Source organism: Haliotis rubra, unplaced genomic scaffold (genome assembly GCF_003918875.1).
Source record: "Haliotis rubra isolate DU_JTF1 unplaced genomic scaffold, ASM391887v1 Scf2, whole genome shotgun sequence".
NCBI classification, from domain to species: Eukaryota; Metazoa; Mollusca; class Gastropoda; order Lepetellida; family Haliotidae; genus Haliotis; species Haliotis rubra.
The window spans coordinates 7,731,147-7,742,031 of NW_025766002.1; the positions used below are offsets into that span (position 1 = coordinate 7,731,147).

The following is a 10,885-nucleotide window of genomic DNA, read 5'->3' on the forward strand; positions in this document are numbered from 1 at the left end:
GCCGACCAGTCCTTGATGTACCCATTAATGCCGAACGCCAGGCAGGGACCAACAAGTACCATATTTTAACGTCTTTTGGTATGACGCGGTCGAGGATCGAACCTGCGACCTTCCGCTCTCCGGGCGGACGCTCTAACCACAACACCACAGAGGCGGTCTGGTGATGCCTGGATGGCACGGATGGGCATGTTGGGTTCAGATGATGGTGCGTGGATAGTGGAGTGGACTATGATGGGTTGAGATGGTGCGTGGATAGTGGAGGGGACTATGTTGGGTTTGGAATGGTGATGCCTGGATGTCACAGATTGGCTATGTTGGGTTGAGATGGTGGTGGTAGCAGAAAGTGGAGTGGACTATGTTGGGATGAGATGATGGTGCGTGGATAGTGGAGCGGACTATGTTGGGTTGAGATGGTGGTGGTGGATAGTGGAGTGGACTATGTTGGGTTGAGATGATGGTACGTGGATAGTGGAGTGGACTATGTTGGGTTGAGATGATGGTACGTGGATAGTGGAGTGGACTATGATGGGTTGAGATGATGGTACGTGGATAGTGGAGTGGACTATGTTGGGTTGAGATGATGAGGCGTGGATAGTGGAGTGGACTATGCTTGGTTGAGATGATGGTACGCGGATAGTGGAGTGGACTATGATGGGTTGAGATGATGGTACGCGGATAGTGGAGTGGACTATGTTGGGTTGAGATGATGGTGGTGGATAGTGGAGTGGACTATGTTGGGTTGAGATGATGGTGGTGGATAGTGGAGTGGACTATGTTGGGTTGAGATGATGGTACGTGGATAGTGGAGTGGACTATGATGGGTTGAGATGATGGTACGTGGATACTGGAGTGGACTATGTTGGGTTGAGATGATGGTGCGTGGATAGTGGAGTGGACTATGTTGGGTTGAGATGATGGTGGTGGATAGTGGAGTGGACTATACTGGGTTGAGATGATGGTGCGTGGATAGTGGGGTGGACTATGCTGGGTTGATATGGGGGTACGTGGATAACGTGGGGTATGTTGGGCTAGGTAGGTATTCTGATGAGTTGATAGTATTGGGACGGTGTGAATGAACCGTGGATGTTGACTGTGTTTTTGACTGGAATTGGTTCTGCGTGGTGATCTGGATGATATGTTGAGTGAGTATGAGAGTTAAAATTAACGTCACCTCGGCAATATTTCAGCCATAAAGTGACGAGAAGATGATATGTTGACGCAAGTTTGGGACAACCCCCAAAATGTGAGTGGAATGTGCATTAAAATGAGCTGTGTTGTGCGCAGTTATTTGGGCGAGTTGTTAATGTAGGTTTTGGTGTAGTGAGGATGGAGGTTTTGGTGAAGTCAGGATGGAGGTTTTGGTGTAGTGAGGATGGAGGTTTTGGTGAAGTCAGGATGGAGGTTTTGGTGAAGTGAGGATGGAGGTTTTGGTGAAGTGAGGATGGAGGTTTTGGTGTAGTGAAGATGGAGGTTTTGGTGAAGTGAGGATGGAGGTTTTGGTGTAGTGAAGATGGAGGTTTTGGTGTAGTGAGGATGGAGGTTTTGGTGAAGTGAGGATGGAGGTTTTGGTGTAGTGAAGATGGAGGTTTTGGTGTAGTGAGGATGGAGGTTTTGGTGAAGTGAGGATGGAGGTTTTGGTGTAGTGAAGATGGAGGTTTTGGTGAAGTGAGGATGGCGGTTTTGGTGTAGTGAAGATGGAGGTTTTGGTGTAGTGAGGATGGAGGTTTTGGTGAAGTGAGGATGGAGGTTTTGGTGTAGTGAAGATGGAGGTTTTGGTGTAGTGAGGATGGAGGTTTTGGTGTAGTGAGGATGGAGGTTTTGGTGAAGTGAGGATGGAGGTTTTGATGAAGTGAGGATGGAGGTTTTGGTGTAGTGAGGATGTAGGTTTTGGTGTAGTTAGGATGTAGGTTTTAGTGTAGTGAGGATGGAGGTTTTGGTGTAGTGAGGATGGAGGTTTTGTTGTAGTGAGGATGTAGGTTTTAGTGTAGTGAGGATGGAGGTTTTGGTGTAGTGAGGATGGAGGTTTTGGTGTAGTGAGGATGGAGGTTTTGGTGTAGTGAGGATGGAGGTTTTGGTGTAGTGAGGATGGAGGTTTTGGTGTAGTGAGTATGGAGGTTTTGGTGTAGTGAGGATGGATGATGGCATACAAACATCACCAAACTGTCAGGTAGAAAACTGACACAAATTTCACTCTCGCAGTAAACGCAGTAAGTGATTTAAGATTTAGAGCCACATATCAGCCATCTTGTGACTATGTAAACTCGGTACATTAGGCAAGCACTTTCAGCTCAAACGTAGTTCTTCACCCACTACCTTAATGGATACCTCATTACCAAGGGTAATGTCATAAAACTATGTTTAACAATGACATTTTTAATCATATGTATGTATTTAAATGCTGAAATAGATAACAAACATGAATAGAATTCACCAAATGCGTTTATTCGACTAATAATATGTTTTTCAACTTGCGGATCATGTAAATTTCATGGCACCCAGTACGCTCCATTCCATATATTGAAATATATTTTGCATACATATTTTTATGTGTTTTGAAAATTCTAAAACCATATTCATATAAATTTCGAAATACTGACAACCCAAAAATATATTTCTCTTTAGTTGGTTCGTCCTGAAAACCTCTCTTTATATGCATTTCAAAACACAGCTGCTTTACATGGCGCAGCGATCCCGATTCCAGCATTTCCGGTAAGGCCCATAACTCTGACGTTTCAATGTCTATTTTAAGCAGATCAATGGTTTCCTGAAACGAAAAAAAATGAGTCCGATTCCATTTGTATATACATATACATATACATATGTATCCTGTAGACAGAGGGAAACGCAATTGGCGCGCCAGTCGTCTAAGTGAGTGAGTGAGTTTAGTTTAACGCCGCTTTTAGCAATATTCCAGCAATATCACGGCGGGGGACACCAGAAATGGGCTTCACACATTGTAACAATATGGAGAATCGAACCCGGGTCTTCGGCGTGACGCTTTTACCACTAGGCTACCCCACCGTCCCGTGAATCTTTGAGGCCTGCGTCACCTCGTGACACACCGTGATAAAAGTGGAATACTGTTTTAACGTATTGGAATCAAACTCACTCACTCATCCAACAGTTGTGATAAAAGCATCAGTCTACGTTGTGTATTTGGGACAAACAATAGGAAGCAGATACTGAAAATAGTATCCAACCCAACATTTCCCACCTGCGCTGTCCGCACACTACCATTCTAACACAACATAGTCCATCCAATTCGCCTGGACTTGCGCTGTCTGTTGGGATTTATTTCAATCATTACGACTGCAATCGCAATCATATCGTTATGGCATTTACCTGAGAATGATTGTTGTCCTTCAAGATAGACGAGAATGTGCGCATGCGCCATCCATCTTCATTAATGACGTCAGTAGCATTTAGACCTGTTTTGTGGAAGTAGATTCGTTGCCCACGCAAGTGGTCGCCGACATTCATGCTGGAAATACCCAAACAGATGACCCTAGTGTCAAATAAATCTGTATTTGTGTTGTTGTCACCAATATTACCGATCGGAATACCAGAAATGGGCTTAACACATTGTACCCAAGCGGGGATTCGAACCCGGGATGAGCGAACGCCTTCACCACACGACTGTCCCCCGCAGCCGCATACAACAGTTGTACACCATATTAGTCACTTTTCCACCCAATCTGTTATCTGAGTAACAAGTGGTAAAACTGAGTAAAAAGTGGTCAAATGCAACAAATGTTATGTTCGATATAACACTCTCAGCAATATTCCAGCTATATGGCGGTGGTTTGTAAATAATCGAGTCTGGACCAGACAATCCAGTGATCAACGATGAGCAGTTGAGATACGATGACATGTGTCAACCACGCCAGCGAGCTTGACCACCCGTTAGTCGCCTCTTACGAGAACGTTGATTACTCAAGATCAATTCTAACCCGGATCAACACGGGTCTGCAATTTCTAGTACTTTGGAATGATTGAGTTCCGTCTAGGATTCGATCCCAGTCTTTCAGGGTGAAGCAGCTAATCACCAACACAGAAAATTAACGTTTGTGCCGACAGTTAACAACTCAATCCAAGAGAGTGGCATCGAATCGCGGAATGGACTAAACCCCAAAACGTACTAGAATATATGTACTATACTAAAACATCCAAAATATAAGATTTGGTCAGTTAAATGACATTACCTTGGGTCATACGAATGCACATCACAACCGTATTTGTTCGCTATGTCATCATCAAAGCTGAAGTCAAAGTTTATTCTGTTGGAAAAAAGAATTTACAATTAATCTCATTGCTGTAAATTAACGAGAATGCGAATAATTTCAGTTTTCTCGTTATATAAATCTAAATGTTTTGACGTAACACCGACCATTATGATATGTTTTCAAATGCTTTGTTCTTCAGTATGTTGTTGAATGCAGCACGTAGCAATATTCTAGCAATATGAGGTGGTTTGTAAACTCCGGAGTCTGGGCCAGTTAATCTAGTGATTGATATCATGAGCATCGATGTACTCAAATGTAAATGTCAGCAAGATGACGGCTGGTGAACCAGACGTTTAGAAAGAATTCACCTACTGGCATGTAAAACGTTTCTCTGTATAATATATTAAATACAGACTTGGCTTGTCAACACTAATGATTAATTATGGACGGAATATATCACTTGTAAGAATACAAAGAATTTGTTCATTATGTAACTCTGCTATAGAAGAAGAAATACATATTACCTTTGAATGTCCTTGTTATGCAGATATACGATCTAAATATATAGTACCAGATCGTTTATCATCTAAGATGAGTAGAATAGGGTTTGGTTCTATTTCGTCATCGAATGATGCCGATGTAATATTTAAACTATCCTTATTTGTAAAACATGGAATGAAACTTAGAAATAACTTGTTGAATGGAATTTCAGATTTCTAATTACCTTAATCTAAAACGTCCTCCTGATTACCACCAATTGTTAAATGAATGTTATATTTTTTATCATTTCCACTATATCTACCAATCGGTATATTCTCACCCAGTGTATTTATGTAAACTTGTATGTGGGCTGATAGCCTTTGATACAATAAAACATCTTTGACTTTGACATGACATAAAAAATACCAAAGTGATCCTGACAGATCTCGTTCAGTTTCCCTACCCAAATGAGTACACCAAACACGGTGCATGAAGCCGGTACGGTGGATCTACACACACGTCCCAGCCGCCGTCTCCAGAACGCCCTGGTCGGATCGTCCTCTGGCACGTCACCTGTATCGTGGCCACATAGCTGGACACACCATGATATAGAACATCAGTATTACAACCTGTACGTGATCGAGAGCCCTTACAACTGCCACATACACACGTATCTTTCAATAAGCCCGAACCCTTTCATTTAAGGGCTCTAATCCCTTGCAACAACTGTCAAACACACACACATCTTACTCCGAGCCCAAACCCTTTTATTTAAGGGTTCTATTCCCTTGTGACAACTGTCAAACACACACACATCTTACTCTGAGCCGAAACCCTTTTATTTAAGGGTTCTATTCCCCTGTGACAACTGTCAAACACACACACATCTTACTCTGAGCCCAAACCCTTTTATTTAAGGGTTCTATTCCCTTGTGACAACTGTCAAACACACACACATCTTACTCTGAACCCAAACCCTTTTATTCAAGGGTTCTATTCCCTTGTGACAACTGTCAAACACACACACACACATCTTACTCTGAGCCCGAAAAATTCCATTGAGTGAGTGAGTTTAGTTTTACGCCGCACTAAGAAATATTCCAGCTATATGGCGGCGGTCTGTAAATTATCGAGTCTGGGCCACACAATCCAGTGATCAACAGCATGAGCATCGTTCTACACAGTTGGGATGCGATGAAATGCGTCAACCAAGTCAGCGAGTCTGACCACCAGACCACCCGTTAGTCGCCTCTTACTGCAAGCATGGGGTACTGGAGATCAATTCTAACCCGGATCTTCACGAGTTTAACCATTCCATTGAAGTGTTCGAATCCCGGTTTGACTCCATTATTGTCCAGTTTTGTCACCACAGTATCCGTGCTCATAGGTATCAATAAAGCGATAAACGTCTTAGACGTGCGTTACTCTAGGCCTTGTGTCGCGTCAGGTTGACACGCCGTGCTATATGTAACTGAAAGTCAGTTCACACAGCGGCATAATGCAACTCTCTCACTCAGATAGAGAATCAAAATGTACCAATTTAGAGGCATGTTTCAGCTGTCCTTGACAAAAACACGCTCTGACTTCGTTTGTAAAAGTCGTCAAATGGACAACCCGGTCAATCTAACTATTCACACCGGTCTACTATACATAGATGGATTAATCATACATATATTTTGAGAGCTGGAACCCTAAGTAAAACACTACTCTAATGGCGTTAAAGCTCACGCAAACATGAACTGACAGACGTGTCATTACTTCTGTAGGAGCTTCGGGGTTGCCTGGTCATTAAAGCGTTCGCTCGTCACGCCGAAGACCTGTGCCCCTAGCCCTAGGATATCCTAACTTTGATCCTAGGGTCTAGGATAGGTGTGCTACCTTATTCTCGAAAAGTATCCTAGCGCTAGGATATCCTTACCTAGGACAAATACTAGGATAGGTTCTGGCTTGTCCTAAGTCTATCTTAGTGGAAGTCAACATAGTGTGGTTCTTGTTTGTTCACCAATGTTGACGTTGTCGAACAAAATAACTCGCCTAAATTACATTTGAATTTACAACAGCACACAGTTTTGATGAGTTACGAAGGTTGTTTTGAGATTATGTTATCAATTTATCGGTAATGAATAGACACACTTGTTGCAATTCACATATTCTTTAGATCCTCCAAACCCGTGAAGGTCCGGGTAAGAATATTGATCTTCAGTAACCCATGCTTGTTGTAAGAGGCGACTAACGGGATCGGGTGGTCAGGCTCGCTGACTTGGTTGACACATGTCATCGGTTCCCAATGGCGCAGATCGATGCTCATGCTGTTGATCACTGGATTGTCTGGTACAGACTCGATTATTTACAGACCGCCACCATATAGCTGGAATATTGCTGAGTGCGGCCTAAAACTAAACTCACTCACTTAGATCCTCCACATGTGTACAATGTGTGAAGCCCATTTCTGCTGTACTCCGTCGTGACTTTGCTGGAATATTGCTAATAGCGGCGGCGTATAACTAAACTCACTCACTCAATTAATAAACAAACTTCTGTGGGTGCACACTATTGAAATATTGTATACCTACTCGTGATATATCTGGCTTACATCCTTTCTGCTCATCCCCATAAGTGCATCTTCTGTGGGTAATACCTGCTGAATTGCCTGCGACTGGGATGGCCGCGTCTGTAATACTTCTAACTGTAAATACATTCACTCACTATTGTTAATGCAACATCGCTCATCGTTCATATGCTGGCTTACAAAAGATCCCGAGTTTCGAGTAGGTTAAGGGAATCTACACACTACTCATTGACAGATTCATGGAGATAACAAAGCAGTTATTTAAGTCCTTCAGAGAAATTTGACCGAAGAATCCTATTGTTTAGGTCCATTTGTGACGTGATGTATACAATGGCTATCGAGGTATCGTATTTTCTTAGCAAATAAACACTGCTGTGACATCATATCACTTCAACAGCTAAAATCCGCAGAAAGTCAGAAAATCGGAACGTTTTCAGACAATACAATTCTGCTCTGATGATATAAGAGGAAAACATCCTACACAGAATAAGTTTTGGGGTTGCATGAACAGGGAGAGCAATGTATTTCTGAAGCTCCATGTAGAAATTATTTAAGAGGGAAAATCCAAGCAAAACAGTTTAACATATTTCGTATATATATGATGTATGTTCAAACATTCATTTATCTGTTATTCAGTGAATACGTACTCGATTCATAACTTTCGCCTTTGGAATGTCCGAGAGGTCACAGCTAAACCACGATGACGATGTTACCAGCATCAACGTTAGCAACACTCCACAGAGGAACGTTAGAAGCTTGTGAAGTCTTATTCTCGTCATCTGAAAACAAACAATTGGTACGACATACGTTTAGTGACGGAGGAGCGGGTTAGGTTGGTTGGTTGGTTGTTTAATGCCGCACTCAGCAATATTCCAGCTATTAAGGCGCTCTGTAAATAATCGAATCTGGACGAGACAATCCAGTGATCAACAGCATGAGCATCGATCTATGAGGATACGATGACATCTGTCAAGTAAGGAACGAACATGACCGCCCGATCCCGTTAATCCCGATAATAATGGAGATTCTCACAAAATGTATCCGGTTACAATGTGGATCTTTGTTTTTGAATAGTTTTGTTCCTTGTGAGCAAAACATCACGAAAATGAACTGTCCTTATCCACATCCAATTCTTACTTCGTGCCCTGAGTTACAATGACCTAGTGCTGTGCGGAGTTATGTCCCTTTTGGTTATACGCGTTATTTCTACGTCGCTGTTTGATACCACAGAGGAAAACCAGTTTTCGTTATTTATGGCAAACCATATTTATATTGACAAACATTCACATATAAGCATACAAATCAATTTCATATATATTTATGCCATTTCCTTCACAAAGATCACAAATACAATAAACACATCGCACAGTATGGCTATCAGTGTAGGATAAATAACGGAGAAACGTACTTTTTCGAACGCTTGATAAAAATATCAACGTCTTTTTTCAAACCGCCTTAGTATTTGCACTTCAATTTACACCAGAACGGAAATATAACGTTCCACATTTCTGTGTAATTCCAGTACCGTGCGAGCTCAATCCCCTCACAACGTTGACTTTTCAGATCTTATGGACATGTACGTCAGAAAAGAAACTCGGTATCCAGCCTGTTAGGTTACAATCAGTACAACACCCACATGTACAACTACACGAAAGCTTTCACGAAGAAATGGATTGAAATGTCAGATATAAATATCGTAAAGTTAGCCAGATGTGACAATTGGCAAACACTGTCGATTTATCAAGATCGATTTATCATCACAAGTGAAAACTGGATCTGACAAGAAAATTACAGACGTTAATATAACGTTAGTAGAACACTCAAAGAAACACTGCAAAAAAATCGTATCAAATACATCACTATTACATAACAGATTGCTGTTTGTTTCACCTTTTGGCAACCATGAGACACTATTGTGTACTCTCCTTAACTTACAGCACATTTTCTGTATTACACGTCTTGTATATGTGTTAGTTGTATATGTCACAACACAAAAATACTACATCACTATAAAATACACGAAAAAAAAACCCAAACGATTTTATACTACCAAACGTTATCATATACTTAATTACTCGATTTAGAAAAGTTTCACGACAAAGTTCCACTGCTATTAATTGAACGTGCCCCTCAGAGCTGGAGCTAGATCAATATTTGTAGAAAAAGACTCCAGTCATGTCTTCGTAGCTTACAGAGTCATGCAGTGTTAGCGAAATCATTTATATTTCATCTTGATTGGCTTTAACGCTGCTTTAACAGTTTTATCAGAGCGTGGCTGCTTAAACGGGGAAGAAAGCCCGGAGTGCTTTCTCAGGTTACCACTTTAGTGAGACACGCGATGGTGTTCACTGGTATGCCCAAGGGACGCGACCCTGTTCATTCATTCATTCATTCATTCATTCATTCATTCTGACATGATTATTTAAAAAACAAGAAACAATTAACCAAGCATGACATAAAACAACACACACAACACAACCAAAACACAACACAACACAACGTTAACATAGCATAACGGTACATGGTAACACATGGTAACACTTGGTGCAATATGTCCTAATTTCACAAACCATGTTCCTTTATATCGTTCTGCTGAACACTCTTACAGTTCCCTATTTTACACCGATCTTCAAAGTGATACAGTATATCAAAGACTTATATAGTCAACATCAATGGATATAATTTTGACACATATATCTTGACATTTACGGCTCTAATTGCAAATGTGAATAATCGTTACACTGCATGCTTTGATAAAACTGCTTTCACTCTCAGAGTCTACTCGCTGTTGCCATACTTACCTCCGCTGGTTTTACCTCAGGACCAGCAGTCGTGGCAATCTATATCTGCACGTGGTTCTCGCCTACAGCAGTAACAACACCAGAATACATGTGTTCCAGAGATATCAGTTCTTAGGTCTGCTGTAGATAGTCCGCCCAATAACCTGACATCTATTGGGAATCGTTAACGGGAAATGACAGTGGATGCTATGGCCAATAAACATTGTCCGCATGTATGGATAGGACGGTCACAGGGTCATGGCGTGTAAATTGATCTTGTTGTCAATGGATACAACCATCCAAAACAAACAGAGGTAGTGTAGTATAAGTAAAACAAACAGAGGTATTGATCTAAAGGTAAAATCTTCAGGTATATGGATGTTGTGATAAATCTAACAGGATTGTCCACGTGAATGGAAACCACACAGGAGTATTGATGTAAAGGTCAAATACACAGGAATATGAACGTAAACATACGCATGTCATGCAGAAATGAGCACGACAACTTACCTGCACGTTTTCCGGGACTGTGTATTGATTTCAATCAAGGTTTCTGCAAGTTCGTCTATCGTCAGATCAGTAGTTTCCGGAACACATGGCCAGACCTTTTGTCACTCCGACCGGCAACCACCATTCAGCGTAGACAATGGGCTTCAAGAGGGACATATAAGCCAGGACACACATTATAGTGTTGCGTGATATCCACGTTTCTGTTATCTGATATACATGTTCGCACATTGCCGAGTTTCTGTCAGGTTGATACCTGAGAACAGTGCATTTCGTAAAGTTTTTGTGAGTAAGGGGCAACGTTATTTCTCGTATACCACGTGAAG

At 41.6% G+C, this 10,885-nt stretch overlaps 1 protein-coding gene across 1 annotated transcript; it reads right to left on the reverse strand.

The window, feature by feature from the left end:
• Positions 1-2,423: 2,423 nt before the first annotated feature.
• Positions 2,424-10,286, reverse strand: LOC124275231 (probable methyltransferase-like protein 24). Its single transcript, XM_046710713.1, has 7 exons — positions 10,074-10,286; positions 7,920-8,051; positions 7,277-7,389; positions 5,167-5,295; positions 4,203-4,277; positions 3,343-3,481; positions 2,424-2,764 (listed from the first exon to the last, which is right to left on the reverse strand). Exons 2-7 carry the CDS (start codon positions 8,049-8,051, stop codon positions 2,441-2,443), a joined length of 912 nt encoding a protein of 303 aa, XP_046566669.1. The 5' UTR covers positions 10,074-10,286; the 3' UTR covers positions 2,424-2,440.
• Positions 10,287-10,885: the final 599 nt, after the last annotated feature.

Bases quoted from the DNA above. Each gene is read 5' to 3' on its own strand.
- LOC124275231 (XM_046710713.1), bottom strand. From the start codon at position 8,051: ATGACGAGAATAAGACTTCACAAGCTTCTAACGTTCCTCTGTGGAGTG. The intron at 7,390-7,919 runs GTACGTATTCAC...ATGTATTTACAG, and splicing joins AGGCGAAAGTTATGAATCGA to TTAGAAGTATTACAGACGCG. The intron at 3,482-4,202 runs GTAATGTCATTT...GGGTATTTCCAG, and splicing joins GTGCATTCGTATGACCCAAG to CATGAATGTCGGCGACCACT.